At 35.8% G+C, this 24,271-nt stretch overlaps 2 protein-coding genes and 1 pseudogene across 3 annotated transcripts in view; 2 read left to right on the top strand and 1 right to left on the bottom strand.

The window, feature by feature from the left end:
- INTS12 (integrator complex subunit 12) overlaps nt 1–2,642 on the top strand; it is a 32,385-nt gene extending 29,743 nt beyond the window's left edge. For both annotated transcript variants that reach the window (XM_033214919.1, XM_033214918.1), the window contains exon 7: nt 1,952–2,642. In XM_033214919.1, the coding sequence (XP_033070810.1) occupies nt 1,952–2,536 (585 nt within the window). In that variant the 3' untranslated portion in view covers nt 2,537–2,642. The remainder of the gene's footprint in view (nt 1–1,951) is intronic.
- A 3,115-nt stretch (nt 2,643–5,757) lies between these two features.
- Nucleotides 5,758–7,165, top strand: LOC117085740 (annotated as a pseudogene).
- Nucleotides 7,166–7,513: 348 nt separating this feature from the next.
- ARHGEF38 (Rho guanine nucleotide exchange factor 38) overlaps nt 7,514–24,271 on the bottom strand; it is a 134,401-nt gene continuing 117,643 nt past the window's right edge. The window contains exons 11-14 of the mRNA XM_033214915.1: nt 19,118–19,261; nt 18,097–18,295; nt 17,704–17,963; nt 7,514–7,699 (exon numbers count right to left, since the gene is read on the bottom strand). Coding sequence (XP_033070806.1) covers nt 7,514–7,699; nt 17,704–17,963; nt 18,097–18,295; nt 19,118–19,261 — 789 coding nt within the window. The remainder of the gene's footprint in view (nt 7,700–17,703; nt 17,964–18,096; nt 18,296–19,117; nt 19,262–24,271) is intronic.

Here is a 24,271-nt window from a genome sequence, read left to right as displayed (position 1 = left end):
ATAGAACTTGCTTTCTTGCTTGTACTTCCTAAGTGTTGGTCTTTTAATTACTAAAGATGGGTTTTCTTTTGTGAAGTTTGTTGAAAGATCATTTAACCATATGGCAGACAGTTTTATGTTTAATAGCAAGAAAAGGAAAAAAAAAAAGTTAGGTGTTTCATAACTGAAAAGTAAACGTTTACTTCCTGACTAACTTTTTCTCTCATTGCTGGTATATATTCCTCTAGGAATGTATGGTTTATGTAGTTTTTCTTCTCTGGATAACTTCATAAGATAATTAATATGTTACTGTAAGAAAATATCCTATCAATTTTCAGAGTATGTGGACAAATATCTGGATTCCTTCTCTTATAAAACAAAGATCTCAGAACTCTATTTTTGTTACTTTTCACATTGATTAAAAATGTATGCATGCAGACAATATTGAAGGCTACCTTGATTTCAAGAGCTAAAAATGTTTTATCAACTATTTCAGAGCAAAGTTCTAAATTATAACTGGATATATTTTAGGTATAACTACCATTTTTTAAGTAGGATATTATTTTGTAAAATTTTATCTCTTACCTATATGTGAACTTAACACTTGTGAATCTTCTTAAGAGTATAAAGGTAGAAAAGGTGTCAATAAGAAGTTCAATTCAAAATTAATTTGAACTACGTACATTTGTGCCTAATGTGAAAGTGAAAAAATATATTCTTGTGTGAACAAGAGCAATATGTGTTTATATAGTGGAATTGGTATCATTGTGAGCTTCTGATTAGCCAGGGAAGTTAATCAGAAAAGTTGAAGGGTTATACTCTTATGAAATATATCAGAGAGAGAGATCAGTCCTACCGAAAATGTCACTGTGCAGCCTAATGAGGCAATTGATAAAATCCTTATTAAAGGAGCAGGAGACTCTTATATGATAGTTTAACTGGAATCATGGGCAAATTGTGAAACTAAAATCATGAGACCTTTTTAATACATCATGAAAGTTGTACACTTCCAAGTAATTAACTTTGCATATATTTTGTACTCCTGTAACTGTTGCTCAAAATTTAGGAGAACATTTTTTTAAATGGGTTTAGAATCTATACAGCTGTCTTCGTTCTCTCACACAGTCACTCAGTAAATAAACATTGACTGAATCTCTTCATCTTGGATATGTTCTCCTGAATATTCTGGGTATGGGCATTTTTGCCCATTAAGGGTGAATTAAATTTTTGAAATGATCCCTAGTTATTTGGAGTGAAGTCTAAAATAATTAGATGTTTAATTAAGCTAGATAATACTTTGTTGAGTAAAAAGTATATTAAAGCACTAAATCTGGTTTTCAGATATAGCTTAGAATTGAATCTAGGCCGGGTGCGGTGGCTCAAGCCTGTAATCCCAGCACTTTGGGAGGCCGAGACAGGCGGATCACGAGGTAAGGAGATCGAGACCATCCTGGCTAACACGGTGAAACCCCGTCTCTACTAAAAATACAAAAAAAACTAGCCTGGCGAGGTGGCGGGCGCCTACGTAGTCCCAGCTACTCGGGAGGCTGAGGCAGGAGAATGGCGTAAACCCGGGAGGCGGAGCTTGCAGTGAGCTGAGATCCGGCCACTGCACTCCAGTCCAGGCCACAGAGCGAGACTCCGCCTCAAAAAAAAAAAAAAAAAAGAATTGAATCTAAAAGCAATTCTCAAGAGGGAATTTCATATATTTTCTTTTGGAATCATTAGAACAAGAATATGGTATCAAAAATTTTCTGTTTTGGAAATGATAATATCCGCTAGATACAGATAAGTTTTGTTCTGTGTGACTTTTCAGATCTGCTTCATAAGAACCTAATTTGTTGGTGTGATTTAAATTTCCCAATTCATAACTTAGATATAAAAAGTCTAATGAATTTTTATATATACAAAGATGTTTATATAGGTATTGATTATACTTGGCTCTAATGTAATATTTACCTTATTTTTTTAGACATCCACAGTTGTTTCAGGAAATTCTTCTAGTGCCAGCGTTTCCTCGTCAGTAACTAGTGGCTTAACTGGATGGGCAGCTTTTGCAGCCAAAACTTCCTCTGCTGGTCCCTCAACAGCAAAATTGAGTTCAACAACACAAAACAGTACTGGGAAACCTGCTACCTCATCAGCTAACCAGAAACCTGTGGGTTTGACTGGTCTGGCAACATCATCCAAAGGTGGAATAGGTTCCAAAATAGGTTCCAATAACAGTGCTACGCCCACTGTACCATTAAAACCACCTCCACCTCTAACCTTGGGTAAAACTGGCCTTAGTCGCTCAGTTAGTTGTGACAATGTCAGCAAAGTGGGTCTTCCTAGTCCAAGTAGTTTAGTTCCAGGAAACAGCAGCCAACTAAGTGGGAATGGAAATACTGGAACATCAGGACCTAGTGGAAGTACTACTAGCAAAACTACTTCAGAATCCAGCAGCTCTCCCTCAGCATCCCTTAAAGGTCCAACTTCACAAGAATCACAGCTCAATGCTATGAAGCGATTACAGATGGTCAAGAAGAAAGCCGCCCAAAAGAAACTCAAGAAGTAATGTGGCCAAGTAGGTTTTTATATCATATTAGCCTAAAGATGAAAGGCTTATTATTAAGATATAATCTGTAATATACTGTAATTTAATAAAAGTCTTCATAATCAAATTTCTATTGTTTCTTACCTTAAAATGCTAGATATTATATAACAAAACTTGGAAACTTTTATTTTAATCAGTCTTCAACATTTTTATTTTAATGATTTCCATAGTGTGTGAAAACAATGATTAGAATGACTGGTTCTCAATGAGAACTTCAGAAGATTGATAGCATCTGTGAATTTAAGGAAAAAGAATTAGTTCGTCTTCTAGCAAAGCCCCAAGAGTTGATCCTGATGAATGAGGTGCCTTATGTGGTGGCAGGGATGACCCAACATAATTTTCTGTTTTCCTCCCCATATTCTGGATGTTCATTTTCTGTGCTAGCCCCATTTCAACTGACTCTCCCTTTCCCTCCCAAGTATTTCATCTTTTTTAAAATTATTTTTTCATTATTGATTTCTCATATCAGTGGATTTTCCTAATTGATTTATCATACTTTATATTGTATCTTTACCTTTTTTATCACCTCATTTCAGTTATTTAAGGATACATCTTTTTCCAATAAATTGTGAACTCTCTTGGTGTTTAATACAATATTTTTTCTCAAGTTGCTCACTTTACCTACATTGCCAATGTAATATATGCACATAGTACGTAATAAATATTGAACTTTGATTCATCCTGGTTATGCACATTCCTGATAAGTTTTAGAGAAAAATATCATTTCCCAAGGGTCTTTGCAGATGAAAATGTATGACTTGTTCACACACTAATGGCGTCTTCCTATACCATGAAAGAAAAGGCTATCTTACTTAGTGCTCAAAATGTTATAGTATTTTACCTAATTTTAGCTAACTTTGTATACAATAAGCTCCTATATAATGATTAATTCTTGAGATTGTTTTGTACATTGTTAACCCGTTTATGCCAGAGGTTGCACATTTTTTGGTGAAAAATCAGACCTTGGAGATGACCTTGAACAGTAGGGTATAAATAACTCCCACAAGCTGAGCATTGCAATAATGAAACACTAGGCATAAATGGGTTAAGTCAGAAAATGTGGAAAGTCTGAGTTGTTGTCTTACTTGCAAGCTAACAAATTAACCAGCAATTGTTGCACCTGTATATTCTGAGTGAAGATAGGAAGCCCTCTGCATCAGAGAAACAGTTTATTATTCACAGCAAAAAAACTGGATATCCAACAAATTCCCATTCACAAGGACTGTGAACAGCCTGTTCCATCAACCTTGATGTGTGCTACTAAATCTTCACTCTACAGATCTCTAATCTCAAACTGTCTTCCTTAATCTCTAGGTTTTTCTAACAGCATTATTCTAAAGTATATTGATAGATGATCTCTATAAACACAAAGCTTTTAAAATTAAGCTTTGTCTTTTTTTTTTAAAGGAAAGATTATTATTTTAAACTGCTCTGTTAAATAATGGTGCTAAATTATTTGTAGTAAATTAGAATCCAGGATTGAGAATCCATTATCTCAATCATTATCTCAATAGGCAGTAAATGTCTGTTTACCCCATATGTAAATAATGAATTATCTCAATCCTACAGAGACTTTCGCTTTGAGAAACAGATTTATTGTGATAAAACATCAATTTGACATAAACCCCAATTTCCCTTTGGGGTCAAAGAAACCAAAAAATACATATCCATAATTGTTTATAGTTCAAAACCAGTTTGGACTAAACAAAATTACCTGACATAAACACTCAGTTCAGCAACTATAACAGTTAACATAACCTCTGTACCTACAGAAAAATGAAAGCAGTAATGTTTATTACAGTTCACACACTGGCACTTGAAATGAAAACATTTATCCCATCACAGAAAACACGTGCTAGATAGAGTTGAGAAGAGAAGCAATTACTTTAATTTCTATTGTACCTCAGAGGGAACTTTAACTAGTTTAGGAGGTAACTCATCTTTCACTGAGTATGGCTCTTTGTATAGATAATATGTGCATACATATATTTAGGTTATGTACATATGTTTAAGTACACATATACAGTATTAGCTCAGTTTGGTATTTCATAGAGGTATATTTGGTATTAGAGTTTAAATTGTCTCAAGGAGCTTTTAGACCTTGATTTTTTTCATATCGTAAAATGAGCTACAAGACCCTTTGAGCAGTAAAGTAGCCAGTTTTATATAAATAGCATTTATTATTTTATTATCATTTTATTTAGTTGGTTATGTGCAGATGTTTTCCCCACTAGAATTTAAGTGGTATGAAGGGAGGGATCTTGTTTGTCTTTCACAGCATTGTATTCCCACTGTAACTCTCAATAAATACTGGTTCAATGAATGAATGGACAGATAAGCAAATGTGCTAACAAGCTTTTAGGATTGTACATTTTAATGCCATTAGTAAATATGTGGTCACTATCATTTTTCTATTTTGCATATCATGCTTTTTGTAAGGTTATATAACTATAGATTTTAGTGACTTAAGGGAAAGGAAAGGGAAAACACTAAAAGAAAAGGCCTTAAAATCAGAAGACCTAGTTTTAAATCCCAGTCCCTCCATGTGAGTTCCTCAATTTCCTCCTTTATAAAACATAGATGATAATGAGATGTCCTTCAAGTCTATAGTGGATCTGAAGGGGGGGCTATTATTTACTGTGCGACCAAGAAGAATGTAACTGACATGGCCATGAATCCACACAAAACAGAATGCACTGTGTTTACATGGGACATTGCACAGTCACAAAGAGAAATTACACTACAAGGCTTCAGAGAGGTAATTATAAAGTTTTGGTGGCAACCAACGTGGCTCCTTGTGGTTTGGACATTCCTGTAGTTGACCTGGTGATTCAAAGTTCACCTCCTCAGGATATTGAGCCCTATATCCATATCCATCTCTCTGGATGCACAGGTAGAGCCGGACAGACAGGGGTTTGTATATGTTTTTTTGTTTGTTTGTTTTTTGAGACGGAGTCTTGCTCTGTTGCCTGGGCTGGAGTGCAGTGGTGCAATCTCGGCTCGCTGCAGCCTCTGCCCCCCGGGTTCACACCATTCTCTTGCCTCAGCCTCCCGAGTAGCTGGGACTACAGGCACCCGCCACCTCGCCCTGCTAATTTTTTGTATTTTTAGTAGAGACGGGGTTTCACCATATTAGCCAGGATGGTCTCGATCTCCTGACCTTGTGATCCGCCCGCCTCGGTCTTCCAAAGTGCTGGTATTACAGGCGGGAGGCACTGCGCCCAGCTTGTATATGTTTTTATCAACCAAGAGAAAGAGGTCAACTAAGATACGTGGAACAAAAAACAGGAATTACTTTTAAACATGTAGGTGTTCCTTCTACAATGGATTTAGTTAAATTTAAAAGCATGGATGCCGTAAGGTCTCTGGCTTCCATTTCTTATGCTGCTGTTGATTTTTTCCAACCATCAGCTCAGATACTGATAGAAGAGAAAGGGGCGATGGATGCATTGGCTTCAGCTTTAGCCCACATTTCTGGTGTATCAAGCTTTGAACCATGATCTTTAATCAACTCAACTCTGATAAGGGTTTTGTGATCATGACTCTGGAAAGTGTAGAGGAAATACAGGATGTCAGCTGTGCTTGGAAAGAACTTAATAGAAAGCTGAGTAGTAATGCAATGTCTCAGATTACCAGAGTGTGCCTCCTGAAAGGAAATATGGGTGTTTGCTTTGATATTCCTCCAACTGAGTCAGAAAGGTTACAGGCAGAGTGGCATGATTCCGGCTGGATACTCTGAGTGCCAGTTAAATTACCTGAAGTTGAAGAATATTATGATGGAAACATCTTCTAATTCCGGACAGAGGAGTGGCTGGTCAGGCAGATCAGGTGGTCAGTCGGAGGGCGTCACTCAGGAAGTTGACAAGGTGGTAGAAGATGAAGTGGAATAGAAATCAATCAAGAAGTGGGGACCACAAACGGAGTTTTAACTGAGTATGTGATAGTTAATCTACCAGTGTGAGCTTGCCTATTTCTACCTAATCATGTACATTATCCACCAAAAATTAGGTCGTCATAGTTGAGGTATGTGTCTGCTATTAGCAAAGAAGTTGATCATATTTTTATAAAAATGTATTTCACAAGAATGGTTGTAAACAAATCTACTTATCCAGTTATACCTTTGAATAAAAAAAAAAGAGCCCTGGCTGAGGGGGAGGTCTATTTAGATGGTTGGAAGCCTTAGAATTTTATTTTTGGTTTATACTACCTAGGTTTAAGTCCAGGCCCACCACTTACTAGCAATGTGATTTGGATTAAATTACTTCACCCTTTTGAACCATGGTTTCTTCACAATGTTTTGAGTATTAAACAAGTTACTACATATAAAGCACTTAGAACAATGTCTGGCATATAGTATGCATTCAGTAATGTTACATGTTAATATCAAGTTATTCAGTTTTCTTTTAGTTCAAAATATATAAACAAAACATTAACAAAATACATTATCAAAGACTTCTAGTTGGTGGTATATTCCTATTATGTATATTTGATGTATACTCTGGTTTATACATATAGGTGTGTAATTCATATTATCCACGTATGTGTATAAAGCTACATAATATATATGGTTTATATGTATGTATATGAACAGTAAAAAAAAAAAGTAAATTGAAAAACCTTTGGATCCAACCTTTCTTGATGATAGAAGGATATAATTACTCTTTCAAAAGATCTTCACTTTTAAGTAGTTGATAGTTGAAGCTTGGGTCATTTGCTTTGCTATTTCTGTTGGCTTAGTATTTCTTTCAACATGTATCCTTTATAATACATTCATGCAATAACCCTGTTAGGAAGTACAGTATTCCTGAAAACTCAGTAGAGTGTCAGTTTCTGTAGTTTGGAGGTTTCTTGCTTTCTGGTCCAAAGTTTTGTAATGTCAGTTTTATGAGGTAGTCAATCAATAACTTGCTGGAAAATAAAAGTCAAAGGCTTATTTTCTTAAGCATAAGTCATCTTTCCAAGGTAGTTAGCTGGCACATATCCTTTCTGCCCTTGAGCTTCAGCTAACCACCACTCTTTATTGCCACTTAGGTCACAAAACCTAAGTATATGAACTCTCTGATATTCCTGAAGGCTGAGTTCATGGTCACTCCGTGCTTGAAAAGCATGAACTGCATAGAAAATCTAGAAAAAGAAACAAATGACATTATTGGAATTGGAACCTGAATATTAAGAGAAACATCACAAGAGTTTCCAAGCTTTTAGAAGCAATGCTAAAGTTTTCTTATTTTTCCAAAGTCACATTGTCCAGCTCCTTCTATTGGATGTATTTTGCTAAAATATGACCCAGGTGAGAATGGAATGAAATGGATATTGTCATTATTCTGTTGGGAGGAGTATAAATTGCCCATGCTTGAAGGCAACTTGGCAGTTTCTATTAAAAGATTTTTAATAATGTTAAAATGTTAATTCCTTGTGAATCAAAATAGCTTGAAGAATATCTTCTACAGAAACATTGGCAGAAATTTTTGCATACCAATGTTACTGGATTACCCATACAAATGGTAAAAAGTGGGAGAGTAGTAGGAATATCACTAGAAGTTCAGCAAGAGGAAAATAGTTAAATTCCAGACCCTCATACTAAGGAAATTTGTAGTCATTAAAAACAGTGCAGGCCGGGCATGATAGTTCACACCTGTAAACCCAGCACTTTGGGAGGCTGAGGTGGATGGATCATGAGGTCAGAAGTACAAGACCAGCACGACCAACATGGTGAAACCCTGTCTCTACTAAAAAACACAAAAATTAGCTGGGCATGGTGGTGTTCACCTGTAATCCCAGCTACTCAGGAGGCTGAGGCAGGAGAATTGCTTGAACCTGGGAGGCAGTGGTTGCAGTGAGCCAAGATCGTGCCATTGCACTCCAGTCTGGGCGATGGAGTGAGACCCTGTCTCCAAAAACAAAAACAAAAACAACAAAAAACAAGAAAAACGATGCTGTTTGAGACTAATAATATGGAAAACACTTATGATAAAATTGTAAACCTTAAAAATAACATAAAATTTGATGTACATTATAAGTGTAATATTGTTATTGTTTCTTTGAATGGTACAATTATAGCTGATTTTCATTTTTACTTCCTTGTTCCCTTCTTTTTTCCCCAAACCTTTATAATAACAATGTATTAAATTTAAAATTTTAAAAATTATTTTGTGACCTAGAATAATAAAATATTTCAGTCAAAAGAATTTTTCTGACCTCAAAAGAATCCTTTATAATTATTAAGTGTGTAAGAAGCCCCAGAATAAGTGTTTAGTTATTCTTCCAATAAAATCATAAGATTGATAATAAAAATGTTTAGTTATGACATAAAATTAAGCAATTGGCTTAATTTATTCCCATTCATTTATTTAAGCAACATATATTCCCATTCATTTATTTAATGAAAATTTTTCTAGTACCTACTAAGTGCCAGGTATTATTTTATTGGAGAACTTACAACTCAGCCAGGAAAACAAAATGCCAGTGAACAAAACAAAACACACCAAAACAGCAACAACTCTACACACAGATGAGATACATCAGCCAATGGTGAGCTGGATTTTGAAAGAAGTTATCTTTCATAAATGACAAAGCTGACAAAAGGTGTGAATATGTCATATTTGAAGGTAGAGAGATGAATACATGAAAACAACATATAGGAAAAGACAAGCAGATTAACTCAAACTTGAGGTTCAATAGATAAGGGAAACTATGAGAAATAAGATGACTTCATTACTTCATTAAGCAGGAAAAGAGAATGGGTACTGTGGGAAGGAGACTATAGCTGTAGCTGAAGTTGTTATTTAAATATTAAACTTATTTAACTTTTGATGAAACTTTGATTCCATTGATTGGTATATTGATTTATCAACTAATATGACCTGCTCCCCAAGGAAAGAACCACATTGCCATGGTCTGAATGTTTGTTTCCCCTCAAAGTTTATGTGTTGAAAGCCTAATCCTCAAGGTAATGCTATTATGAGGTGGGGCCTTTGGGAGATGATTAGCCTTCAGCTTCCTGAATGGGATTGGTTTCTCTTTAAAAGAAACCCGAAAGAGAACCTTCACTCCTTCCACCATGTGAGGGCCCAACAAGAAGGTACCACTCTATGCACCAGAATGTTGCCCCTCAGCAAACACCACATAAACTGCTGCCTTGATCTTGGACTTCCAGCCGCCACAACTGTGAGAAATAAATTTCTGTTGTTTATAAGCCAACCAATTTACGGTATTTTGTTACAGCAGCCCAAATGGACTAAGACACACATTTAATTAAACTTTTCTCCATTGACCACATTATGGTACAAAGTATGAATTCAAATATTGATTGATTTGGCCTGAAAATTAGTAGGAATATTCAGATATTTGTTAAAGGCATGGCTATCATACAAGAGATCATCTTGTATCATAAAAGATACATACAAGAGATTGATGAACATGGTCAAATTATTACATAATTTTTTAAGTAAACAAGAAAATTAAAAGTACTATAAATTCTTTAGCAATGGAGTGATAGCAATAATAAACACCTTTTATGGAGTGCATGACAGTTATATGTTAAATGTGCTTTGTCCTCAACACCCTATGAGTTGTGCTTACAGAAGAAACATATTTTTAATTATAGAGCTAATTGGTGCTGTTATGACCAATATCTTCTAACTTCAAATCCTGTGCTTGGTCTATTTCTCATATTGCTTTAGAGACCAAACTCTTGTTCTAGCAAATATGTACAGAGTGTATTCTTGCGGAGAGGGACTGGAGTTTCTAGTATATTGTAGACAGTGTTGTTTTATTGTTTAGAAAGTGAAAACATTGAATAAATCCACAGGAACAGAATGGAAGATTTGGTTTGCAAAAGTATTTGGGAATGTAATGTACTATAATACATCTGAAACATCTGTAAGAGCCTGCATTAGTAGTTGGTAATCATCTTTTATAATTTTTATAAATAATAGGTAATGCTTTACCAATGCAACTATAGATGTTTTAGCAGGTTAGATAACCTACTAATAGAACATTTCTAAATATTTGTGGTAGTCTTTCATTTTAGCAGAATTCTCTCAAGTGAAATATAAATTCTTCCACCTAGATCTGTTTGGTATGAAATTATAGTTTATATTCTAAATATTAAATATATATTCTCATGCAATTGTAAATTTAAAGTACAAAATTATATACTTTCAATGCTTTAGATAACCATGACCCAAAATGTATTTACGATGAGCACTTTTTAGTTTTTAAATAATTTATGTTAAATGGGGGCATATATTATATACTCAAAATGGAAGTAAGCTGCTTTTAAAGAGGCAGCAGTCTATTTTCAGTCTCTTTTTTAAGTCTCCTTTATAGTATTTTTAGTCTCCTTAATGTTAGACTACAAGTTACAAATTTTTAACATGTCATGCATTTAAGAACTGTAAGATTTCTCATTGTCTTCAATATTTTAATTGTTTTAGTCTGTATCTTTCTAACCTTAAATGCTATGTTTTGGTCCAGGCACATTAATTACATTGTTGTTAATTTGAGCCATAATCACCTAATTTTCTTCTCTTTTTCCTTGGCACTTTTAAAAATGTATTTTATTGATTGCTTATTTGTACTCTATAAAGGTCTAACTCATTTTATGTGCAGTATTCTGTGAATACAACTCCATTTTCTACCACACTTACTTATTTTTTTATAACACTGTATTATTGACTCATACCTAATTTATTACCCACTGCTTATAACCACCAGATCTTTCTCTGTGGTAACATTCCCAGTTCGGCATTCCCTTATTCTATATTTGTGCATTTAATTTTTCCTTCTTCAGTGAGCCACATTACCTGTCTTCACTGAATATCATTTTATTTTTATCCCAATTCTTCAATTAACAGCAACAAAAGTCATAATATATGTTAATCTTCTTTTCTAAAACTAAAAGGTCTAGAGAATCAGCATTTATGGTATATCATATGTATCTCTAGAAACCAAGATGGTTATAGTGCATGAAAAATGCTCATTATTCTCTCTCACCCTTCAGGAGCAAGCTCTCATGTTCTTCACTTAACAATTATATGTTTTAATTACACAAGCAATTTTGATGAAGAAAAAAATTTTTAATAAAGTTAAGCAAAACAAAACGAAACAAAATCCACCCAACTGCTATTAGTATCTTCTTTTCCTTCCTCCCATTTTCCTATCTTCCCTTCCTCCTTCTTTCCTTACTTCCATTTATGTGTTCTACCTACCTACCTGAAGTGGTAATAAAAATGGACTTATAGTATACATAACTTTGCAGGCTGTTTTTCACCTCATACTATTTTTGAAAATCTCTTCATGTTAATAAGCCAACTTTTTGAAACACTTTCTAAACAATGACACAGTAGGTATGTAGCATCATCATCATAGGTAGTTGGAAAATGTAAAGATGAACGTGGGATTGGTAGCAAAATGACTACTTTTTTTAGAAGTCAAAAATTATATTTGCAAAATTACTTATATGGAAAAAGAAAACAGCACTGATTCTCGGACACTGAACTGCCCCCCAAAACTGGGTTTTAGCCATTATTAAACCAAGTCCTTTTTGAGAAATGCCAAGGACAAGATTCTGCTTGCCAAACAAGGCATCTTAGACACTCTGGAAGGCAGAATTCTAGAATGGACCCCGAGAATCCCACCCCCTACTGTACATGGTCTACATAATCTCCTCCCCTTGATTGCGACTGGAACTTCTTAATAGATGTGGTATTTCTCCTGTGATTAGGCTACACTCTCTAGCAAAGGTAAAGAGATTCTGCAGACGTGCTTGTTAAAGTCCCTAGGAAATTGACTCTGAGTTAGTCAAAAGAGGGATTATCCTGGATGGGCCTGACCTACTCAGATGTGACCTTTAACGTGCATTGAGGCCTCCTCTGCAGGGAGAGATTTGAAGCCAGAGAGATGCTCACCCACTGACTTTGAAGAAGCAAACAGCCATGTTGCCAACTGCCTATAGAGACAGCCACATGGCAAGGATTTGAGAGCAACCTCAGGTGGTTGAAAGTGGTCTCTGGCTAATTGCCAACAAGAAAAAAGAGTCCTTAGTCCAACCGGAACAAGAAACTTAATTCTGCCAATGACCATGAGCTGGGAAGAGAACCCCCAGTTTCAGAAGCAATAAAACCAGCAAAAACCTATATTGCAGCCACGTGAAATCTTAAGCAGGGCACCCAGCTAAACCGTGCTTGGACTCCTGACAACAGCCCCTAAGAAATACGTTTGTATTGTTTTAAGCCACCAGGTTTGTGGTAATTTGTTATGCAGCATGGTACACTAATGCAGAGCATGCCGTTACTATTTGATGGACAAAAGGAGAGAATACATTAGAATGGGAAGGCTTATTTACTTGAATGCTTTTGTTATATTCTTTGATATAGCAAAAAAAAACAGAATGAAGAACTTAAAAATTAAGATCCTTGGTATAAATCGGTACTGCCAGGTTGTGAATATCCAGTCGCTCATCCCCATTATTCAACAAAGGCTCCAGAACATAATTTTTGGGGAACTTTTTTATAGCAGTCTCTCTTCTTACTTGAGGTGGAGAATGGATAAGTAAGTTAAACCTCTACAGCAGTGATTTCTAACATTTTAGATAAAAATTTCTTTTAAAAGTCTGTTTAAAAACGTAGACTTCTTTTATCATAGATGTGTATATATGCAAATAAACACAATATTTCCAACGTATTTGAGGAGATTCATGAAATCCTCCCAAAACTCATTCATAGACCACTTCAGGTCCTTGCATCCAAGTTAAAAATTCAGCTCTGGTATAAAAATCATGGAGCCACTAGAATCTAAATTAGTTTGAAATTGCCTATATTTGAATGATCTTTAGGGCCTTGAAGATACCCCCTGAGTATGAGGAAGAGACCACCTGTCCTTTGTGTCAGGGTCCACTAGAGCCATCAATAAAACCAGACTACATCCTACAACACCCCTTGGCAACATGCTGTAACAGTTCTGGAGGAAATCAAAAAACGTGCTACCACAGTAGGAAGGGAGAGGGAAATAAATGATAACCAAAAGTGGCATCCAATAAGCCAGTACAAGTTTCCGCTGGTGTTCCTGATAATAAAATAAAATCAAGAACAAAAGTCTAAATAGCCACACAGAAAACTGCTTTGTAGGATACCACAAATGTGAAATGTTACAACATGTACTGTATTCTCACTGTTGGTAAAGAAGATATAATTTTCTTCCACTTCCGATCACATTACAGGCACCTCTATACTGTATTGACTTATACTATCACACCACAAATACAGAGGTTAATCATTTCTTCTCCCCACAATTTCTAAAAGCCAACAGAATAGAAACATCAGCCCTGGGGCAAGAATTAGGGACATAATATAATCCTTTCTCTCTGTTTCAATGAAATGTTATGCATTATGCATTACAGGGGGAGTCTGGAAACCACTGGCCCATGTGCGTCTATTGACTGGAGTTAAGACATTAAGGGAGGTATCTCTATGGGGCCTTTTCTTCTTTTCTCCCTTGTACTGAAGTTTCCAACAGATGCATCCTCTTCCTCATCTGGCAGTAAGTTTATTGGGACAGACTTTGTCCATGCACAGGGTTCACCTTCAATTTGAGTTGGGTAATTTCTACTCTGAGGGAAAGTATCAGGGATTCCATGTGCTACAGATCCAAGATGCATCTTCAGTCCAGTTTTACTAGTAATAATGCTTACATTTATATTCCTGATGCTATGCCTATTTTGAATTGGTGCCAAACTCAGAGGAAAAAGAAAGCAAATAACAATTTATGAAGAGATGCCATTAATGTATTTTTTGTTTTGAAATACTATCTCATTTTTTTCTTCTCTTGGTAATGGAAATCTCTAATGGACCTAATTCACATTACATATATTGATAGGATTGCTTGCAGAAAATTGCTTTGAAGTACCAGCTAGTAGGAACTAAATGCAGTCTCATACTACAAACACCAGGCAGAAAGCGCCTATGTGAGGTACTTAGTCCAAAGTCCCTGTAGAGCCAAGTAAGAACTAGAACTCAACATCAAGCCAGCTTTAGAGTGTGTTGATAAATTTGGCTCTCAGATTTCTGTCCATCTAGGTTATTGAGACAAGGCAAAGTCTGACAGGACATTTAATCAGGTACATAGATTTCACCGATAAAAATGCATTAAAGTTAGCATTGTAATATGTCTTTTAGAAACTGAATAAACAACAGAGTGAACAAGTAATAGAGAAAGAGTGTTTTGAAACTTCAAGACAGAAGGGCAATAAGAAAACATAGTAATGCCCAGACAAGTTAAGAGTCAGTTATAACCAGGAGAAAATATTTGCAAATTATATATCTGATTTAAAAAAATGAAACTTGCACTCAGGTTTATGAAGAACTCTTACAATGGGAAAATAAGAAGGAAAATGACCCAGTTTTTTATTTTAATAAGCAAATATTTGAATAGACGTTCACCAAAGGAAATAAAAGAATGACAAATGAGCACATGAAAAAATGTTCAATAGCATTAATCATTAGGGAAATGTACACTAAAACCCGAAAGAGATACCACTTCATACCCACAAGATGGCTATCATTAAAAAGACAAATAATAACTAGTGCTGACAAGCATGGGAAGAAACTGCAACTCGTAACCCTCATACTTTGCTGGTAGAAAAGTTAAGTGGTGAGGCCACTTTGGATAACAGTTTGGCAGTTTCTTAAAAATTTAAATAAAATCAATAAGAAATTACACTTCTGAGTGTCTACTCAAGGGAAATTAAATCCACACAAAGACTTGCACACAAATATTCATAGCAGCATAATTCATAATAGCCCCAAACTAGAAGTTACCCAAATGACCATCAACTGGTGAGTGGATTAACAAAATATATCCACAGAATGGAATAATAGTAGGCAATAGAAAGCAACAAAGTACATATACATACGACAACATGGAAGACTCTCAATAAATTTTGCTAAGTGATAAAAAGCAGCTGCAAAACACCACGTATTGTACAATTTTGTTTATACAAAAGATACAGAAAAGGTAAATCTATGGAGACAGAAAATAGGTTAGTGTTTCTTTAGGGTTGGGGTGTGAAAGAGGAGGGACTACAAATGGGTACAAATGATTTTTTGGAGTGAAAGAAATGTTTTAAAATTGGATTAAAGTGATGGTTGCACAACTTTGTAAATATACTAAACTTGCACAACTTTGTAATATATACTAAAAGTCATGAATTGTACACTTAAAAATGGATGAATTACGTGATGTGAATATAAGATATTGATAAGCTGCTTTGAAAAAAGAAAACACCAAACAAACAAACAAACAAAACAGTCATGAATTGGACAGCAATCAGTAACTGTTAATGAAAGAAACTGAATAGATACCATACTTTTGGAGGTCAGCATGGCAATGTCTATAAAGACTTTAAATGTATATACCTTTGACCCTCTAATATTTTAGGAATTTGTTTTACACTTATATACTCATATAAATGTACAAAAATAGATGGACAAGGCCCTTCCTTGAAATATTGTTTGAATTTTTTTAAAACCCAAAACATTCTACGTATCTATTATTAGGGTGATAGTTACATAAGTTATAATATATCCACAAAATTAAATGCTGTGTTGAACTTTTTAAGGAATAAGATAGCTATTTAGGTTTAATTGTGTCTAAGATATATTGTTAAATGAAAAAAAAACCCTATATACCATATATGATATATTTCCCACTGGTATAAACGTGTCTGTATATGCACAGAATATACAAAGGATATATCCAAGCATTGTCTCTGAAGAGTAGGACAAGGGGAGGAAGGACTAAAAACTTTACTTTTTAAATTATTGTTATTTTTAAAGACAGGATCTCCCTCTGTTGCCCAGGCTGGAGTGCAGTGGCATGATCACGGCTCACTGCAGCCTCGACCTCCCTGGCTTGTGAGATTTTCCTACCCCAGCCTCTCCAGTAGCTGGGACTACAGATGTGGGCAATCATCCTTGGCTAATTTTTTTGATTTTTAGTAGAGATGAGGTCTCATTATGTTACCCAGGCTGGTCTCAAACTCAGCTCAAGCAATCCTCCCACCTCAGCCTCACAAAATGCTGGGATTACAGGCATGAGCCTCCAAGCCCAGCTTACTTTTAAGTTATGTATGCTTTTCTACCTTTTAACTTCTTTATCTATCTACACATATACATATACATAACCTCTACAAAAATAAATTTAAATAAATTATTAATACAACACTAAAGAAAAAGCAAGGTAAATAAATAAAGGAATTAGATGGTCACCACTGGGGAATGAACAGTTAAGTATACTGAAACTTTCTGATATAGCAAAAACAAACCCTACACTATGACTAACGAACCATTTTGCGAAAGATTGTACCAGTAGCCTTTGCATTAGTGCAGTGAGGTAAATATAACTCTTAAAAGTTTCAGTATAGACCAGCCTGACCAATATGGTGAAACCCTGTCTCTACTAAAAATACGAAAATTAGCCGGGCGTGGTGACATGCGCCTGTAGTCCCAGCTACTTGGGAGGCTGAGACAGGAGAATTGCTTGAACCCGGGAGGTGGAGGTTGCAGTGAGCTGAGATGGTGCCACTGCACTCCAGCCTAGGGGACAGAGCAAGACTCCATCTCAAAAGAAAAAAAAAAGTAAGAAAGAAAAAGTTTCAGCATATAGTGTGTGGCATTATACATGAGATTAAAAATGGCCAATTACTAGATAGCTCAATGAAGATATTGCTCTTAGAGGAATCATGGACAATTTCCCACATGCTACTGATGGCAGCAATCTGTTCAGTATTGAACTTTTTTTTTTTTTTTTTGATGGGGGAGTATAAAAAGACATTTTGCTCTAAGTATGTAACAGCAGGGTAGTAATAGTAATAGCTCCTATTTATTGTGTATCTACTTTGTGCTGGCTACTTTACATACACACTTTATCTCCAATCTTTTGCTTTATTTAAGGAAACAGGCTCGGGGAATTAAACTCCTTACAAAAAGATCCACTGGAAGTGTGTGCTAATAGAGCCAGGTCTCCTTGATGTCAAAGCTGACCCCTTTCCACCAAGTGTTACAGTAACATAGTAGAGAGAGACTCTTTCGTGATTTGAGCAGCCACATATTTTTACATCAAATTTTTACCTGTTCATCTACTTCTTGAAAACTGTCAACATCAGTACCATTTGTTTCAAACTTTCCACATGTGCCACTAAGAGATGAGCTGCTATCACCAATGCTGCTTTCTGAGGTGCCTGTGACACTGTCACTAGCTGGCCGAGAAGACACAAAGAGGCTGATGTTCTCAAAATCATCATCACAGAACCTGTTCTCAGTATCCACTTTCTGCATTTTTGCTGGATTGTAGGGTTTTAGGAAGGAGGAATAAACATATCCTTTCACATCTGGATGGGAAATAAAAAGAAAGAAACAAGTTCATGGGTGTACTCTTCCCAAACACGTGCTCAGAGAAGAACATGGAGGTCCCTCAGAAAATCTCAGTTTAAAGAAGAGTGGTAGTTCTAGGGAAAAACTTACTTCCTGTGTCCACAAGCCACCTGCTTGTACTCCCCAGTGGATCTTTCTGTTCTATCACAGCCACCAACTCTCCTTCCAGAAGATTGATGTCATATTCTTGTGTAGCATTGCACTTGCGCTTAGCTTGATAGAGTTCCTCTGCACTATATGTGGATAGAAGTTTGGAGCGATGAATGTCAGTTTGACGTGGCATTTCTGGCTGGGAGAAATAAGGAGAAGTTTTGGTTTAGATAGACACATAATAAAATCCTCATGGAGTTGGTAAATATTTTTTCCCTGGAGATTTTTAAAATGTAGAAGTCATATATTTTTAGAGGATTATTTCAAGGTGCAGGCATAGAGCAGGTTACTATTGTGAAGTACCCAGCTGAGTTATTCAGTGAAAAATGTCTCCAGTAAGCACAGGAGGGCAGTGTTGTAGAGAAGAAATAACAAGAATAAGAAGGCAGAGGTTCTAATCTCTCTTAGATGTTGCACAACCATTTTTAACTCTTTGCCATTCTGTAGACAACCCCTTGCATATTAAGCACTTGATAAATAATATTCAATTAAGTACATTGTACATGTAAATGTCTTTATCTGGGAAATATCATTAACAAATTAGACAAGAATCAAGAGGCTTATACTCCCCCATCAGCTCAGGCCCTAAGAGACTTTGAGAAAGCCACTTATCTCTGGGGCCTGGTATGCCTTATGTAGAAAAGGAAAGGGCTGGACTATATGATTTATCTTCATAAAATCTTATTCAACAAATATTTATTGAGGGCCTCCTACCTTGTGACAAGCACCATTTTAGTCATCTAGGCATTTTAGGGATATATTATGTACAAAGCAGAAAAAAAAAATCCTTGATCTTATGGAGCTTATGATATACAGGATAGAAATGTACAAGAAATTCTACACATACATAAATTATAGGATATTAGAATGAGATAAGTGATCTGGAAAATAGTATGATAATACGACTTGGACAAGGCAAAGAGGTGAAAGTTACCACTGTCATGAATGCTGCCAAACTCACCAGAATCTGCACAGGCTTCTTCTTTTCAAAACTGAGTTTCCTCTCAATAAAGGTGGCACTGTTTTCTTTCACACAATTCAAATTTTGGACCTCTTCTAGTACTTGATTCTGAATCTCAGAAATGCTTGAAACCAACAGTGGCACCTATAGGTAGAAATAATATGGCATTGTTTCCAGACAACGAGATAATCATATCAGGTGTTAAGTGTATTGAGTTGTGATGAACAGTTGAGGAGGTGTATGATAGTTCCATTGTGAAAAGTTAGGGCAACGTTAGAACTTCTAGATACATATGGTCTAATTTATTGTCTCTAGAAACCCCACAAACATGATAGGCATTTTTTTTTTAAGTTTCAAGTCTAAATAAAAGAACAGAAGAGAAAAAATAGAAATGAAGTCTTGGAAGAAAAGCTCAGGAGCTTGTGACAGTAGATGCCTCCCTTGTGGTTGGGTAGGATGGTGGCAAGGGAAAGCAGCTAAAAGAAGGAGCACTGATTAAGAGCTTGTGCTGGTTTTAAAACAAATTCTTCAACAATGCTCCCTACAAAGAAATGGAGTTTACATCCTTACCCCTCAAAAACTGAATAAGCCTGGCATAGTGGCTCATGCTGTAAACATAGCCAACAGCGAGGCTGAGGTAAGAGGACTGCTTGTGTCCAAGAGTTTGAGACCAGCCTGGGCAATGTAGCAAGACCCTGTCTCTAAAAAATTTTTAAATCTTAGCCAGGCATGGTAGTGCATGCCTGAAGTCCAGCTAATCAGGAAGCTGAGGCCAGAAGATCACTTGAGCCCAGGAATTCAAGATCAGCCTGGGCAACTAGTCACTACTAAAACAATTTTTTTTTTTTTTCCCCAGGCTGGAGTGCAGTGGCGTGATTTTGGCTCACTGCAACCTCCAACTCCCTGGTTCAAGTGATTCTCCTGACTCAGCCTCCTGAGTGGCTGGGATTACAGCCATGTGCCACCACACCCAGCTAATTTTTTTTTGTATTTTTAGTAAAGACGGGGTTTCACCATGTTGGCCAGGATGGTCTTGATCTCCTGACCTCATGATCCGCCCGCCTCGGCCTCCCAAAGTGCTGGGATTACAGGTGTAAGCCACCGCACTTGGCCTGCTACTAAAAATTACAAAAAAGAAAGAAAGAAAGAAAGAAAGAAAGAAAGAAAGAAGGAAAGAAGGAAAGAAGAAAGAAGGAAAGAAGAAAGAAAGAAAGAAAGAGAGAGAGAGAAAGAAAGAAAGAAAGAAAGAAAGAAAGAAAGAAAGAAAGAAAGAAAGGGAAAGAAAGAAAGTAGCTGGGTGAGGTGGTGTGTGCCTGTAATCCCAGCTACTCTGGAGGCTGAGACAGGAGGACTGCTTGGAAGTTGAGGCTGAAGTGAGCTCTGTGATCACACCACGACGCTCCAGCCTGTGTGACAGAGTGAAACCCTGTCTCAACAACAACAACAAAAACAGCGTTCTTGCTCTCTGTCTTCCAAATGGATTCAATCAATCCATCAATGAGGAGCACCTGTTGGAAATTAGAATGGGGGAAGAAAATGAGATAAGGATATTTATTTCCTAATTTTGCTTTCAGTAGTATTGACAGAAACACACAGCTCCTATCAAGTCACCCTATCCACTCACCTCTCTCTCTACACATTGCTATGACTGCTCCCTCCCCAAATTTCTTTAAACCTAATTGTTGTTGTACCCCCAACCACTATTCCTGCCCAGGGTAAGGCACTATTTCTAAAGGTTTTCCTGTGCCATACTCACATTTTTATAAATAGTTCTTTATTAAAATTGTCTCCAAATGCCTAACCTGAGTGCATTGTTTTTCCTACTGGAATCATGACTAATACACAAATCACATACTTTACATGCTGAATGTTAACTCAACCAAATCTATGCCATCACTGTATTGAAGGGAGGATAGAAAGAGTGTGTCTGAATATAGCAGATGTGGGGGTATAGAGAGAAAAGAGAGCTAAATCCTCATTTTTCATAGTGGAATGTATTATACCTAAAATGCATTGATAATGAAATGACAACACAAGAGTCTTATTTTTAAATATGAAGGTAAATGCCAAGAGACTCATCTAAAAGAGTTGGAAAGTAGTTACTCCTGAGGCAGGAGAAATGGAATAAAGGGAGTGAAGGACAATTGTTTTTCATCATCAAACCTGAATAACTACTTGAATCTTTAAATTATGTGTATGCATAACTCTAATAAAAATGAAAATTAAAAATAGAGCTTTGAATTCTTCAAAAAATTAAAAATAGAATTACCCTATGATTCAGCAATCCCACTTATGGGTATATATCCAAAATAATTGAGAGAGGATCTTTAAGAGATATCTGCACACCTATGGTCATTGCAGCATTATTCACAAAAGTCAAGAAATAGAAGCAACCCAAATGATCATTGACAGATGAGTAGATAAACAAAACGTGTTTTTTGTTTTTTGAGACGGCGTTTCACTCTTGTTACCCAGGCTGGAGTGCAATAGTGCAATCTTGGCTCACCGCAACCTCCGCCTCCCAGGTTCAGGAGATTCTCTAGCCTCAGCCTCCCGAGTAGCTGGGATTGCAGGCATGTGCCACCACGCCCAGCTAGTTTTTGTATTTTTAGTAGAGACGAGGTTTCGCCATGTTGGCCAGGCTGGTCTCGAACTCCTGGTCTCAAGTGATCTGCCTGCCTCAGCCTCCCAAAGTGCTGGGATTACAGGTGTGAGCCACCACACCTGTGTCAGCCCAAAATGTGGTTTTTATATACAATGAAATATTCAGATTTAAAAATGAAAGAAATCCTATCACATGCTACAACATGAATGAATCTTGAGGACATCATATTAAGTAAAATAAGGCAGTCACAGAGACAAACAGAGGACATCATATTAAGTAAAATAAGACAGTCACAGAGACAAACACTGTATGATTCCATTTACATGAGGTATTTAAAGCAGTCAAAGTTGTAGAAACAGAAAGTAGAATGATGGTTGCCAGGGACTTGGGGGAGGAGAGTACGGGGACTCATTTAATGAGTATAGTTTCAGTTTTGCAAGATGACAATGTTTTGGAGAGCTATTACACAACAATATAAGTATACTTAACACAACTGAAGTGTACACTTAAAAATTCTTATAATGGTAAATTGTGTTATTTTTTATACATTTAAAAACTTAAAAATTATATACATTATTATTCTCATTTTAATTCATATGAGAAAATTTAAGCAGAGGGATACACTAATTTATACAATGTAGTATGGCGATGAGCAGGTATTAAAACAAGGTACTCTAGTGTTCTCTAATCACTATTCAATTCTGCATTTCAGAAATACATGTAGTTATGCAAGATGTGTTACCATTGGGTAAACTGTGTGAGGGTTGTACAGGAACTCTGTATTACTTCTTACAACTGCATATGAATCTCTAAGTATCACAAAATAAAAAGTTTAAATACACATAGTACATATAAAATAAAGAATAAAATAATTTTAATGAGGATAACTTCTCCAAAATGCCTTTTACTTTAAGACACTAGTAATTTCTCAGAAACAAAGCATCTCTATACTTTTGTTCAGCTATGGACTGCAATGTGAAAAATACTCAGATAGTTTAAAATAGAAACTGAAAATGCCTTTAAAAATCACATGATTCAAAGTGGGGATCAAAGATACCTAAAATAACATGTCTTTTCTGACTAGTAAATTCCTGCCAAAGCTCAGTTTTGTTCTGAGCTTATGAACCCACCTTCTACCATGACCTCAGAATGAAATTATCCAAATAATTTGCAAATTAAATGTGGTTCATTGAGAAAGTAGTAGCAAGAGGTTATTTTTAAATAAATAGTGTTGGGGCAACTGGAAAATCACTTGGAAAAAGATAAAATTAAATCCATATTTTACAATATGAACCAGGATAAAATCTACATGGATTGAATATTTAAATAAAAAATATGAAACCCTAAATATACTAGAGGAAACACTGTTGAATTTATTCGAAGCCTCAAAATATGGAAGTCCTTTATAAGATTCAAAACCTAGAAGCCATAAAATGAAATTAATAAACTTGACTACATTTTTTAAAAACACAAACATTAGCATGAAAAAAAATCACAAGCGAAGTCAAAGGCAAAGTTAAACTTGGAAAAAGTAGTCTCAATTTATATCTCAACAAAAGGCTCATCTCCCTAGCACATACACTGCTGTTAGAAATTAAGGAGAAAAATACCAAGAACCCAAAGAAAAAGGAGTAAAAGACATGAACAACTAACTCACAGGCAGATAAATATAAATAGCCCTCAAATGTGAAGAGTTTCAATCTCACTAATACTTAAAGAAATGCAAATTAAAATTACACTTGAAACCTATTAGACTGGCAAAAATCCAGAGAAATCAGCTTTCTTACATATTGCAAGTGGGAATCCAAAATGGTACACAGTTAAGGAGGGAATCTGGCAATATCTAGCAAAATTACATATGTCTTTAACCTTTGACACAGAGATCTCACTTCTATCACTTCTATAAGTCTGTCCTACAGATACATCTGCCCACGTATCATGACCCCAGCATTATTTGTAATAGAAAAAGATTGGAAATAGATCAAATACTCATCAATAGGGACAGGTTAATACACAAAAGAATATATATTGTATGATTCTATTTACGTGAAGTACAAAACAGGTCAAACAATATTTGGTAATACAGGTTAGAAAAATGGTTACCTTTAGGTGCCTGGGAATGGTCATGCGTGATCTTTGTGGGGAACTGGAAAGGGCTTATATCTTGATCTGAGTGGTAGTTACACAGATGTATATATGCAAATATTGATTGAGATGTGCGGTTCAGACCGGTGCAGTTTAATGTATATAAGTTATTACTTTAATTTAATAAGTTTTAAAACAGAGTGCTGATCAGGGAAATACAAATAAAAACCACAATGAGATACCACTTCACACCCATTAGGATAGCTATAGCAATAATAATAATAATAATAAAGATGTATGGAGAAATTGAAGCTCTCAGTCAATACTGCTGAGAAGGTAAAATGGTGCAGCCACTTTGGAAAACAGTCTGGTAGTTTTTCAAAAAGTTAAACATAGAGTTAACATATGATCCAGAAATTCCACTCCTAGGCATACAGAGTAATCAAGAGAAATGAGAACATATA

This window comes from Trachypithecus francoisi, unplaced genomic scaffold (genome assembly GCF_009764315.1).
Source record: "Trachypithecus francoisi isolate TF-2019V2 unplaced genomic scaffold, Tfra_2.0 Lachesis_group1, whole genome shotgun sequence".
NCBI classification, from domain to species: Eukaryota; Metazoa; Chordata; class Mammalia; order Primates; family Cercopithecidae; genus Trachypithecus; species Trachypithecus francoisi.
This window is presented reverse-complemented; position numbering and strand designations above follow the sequence as displayed.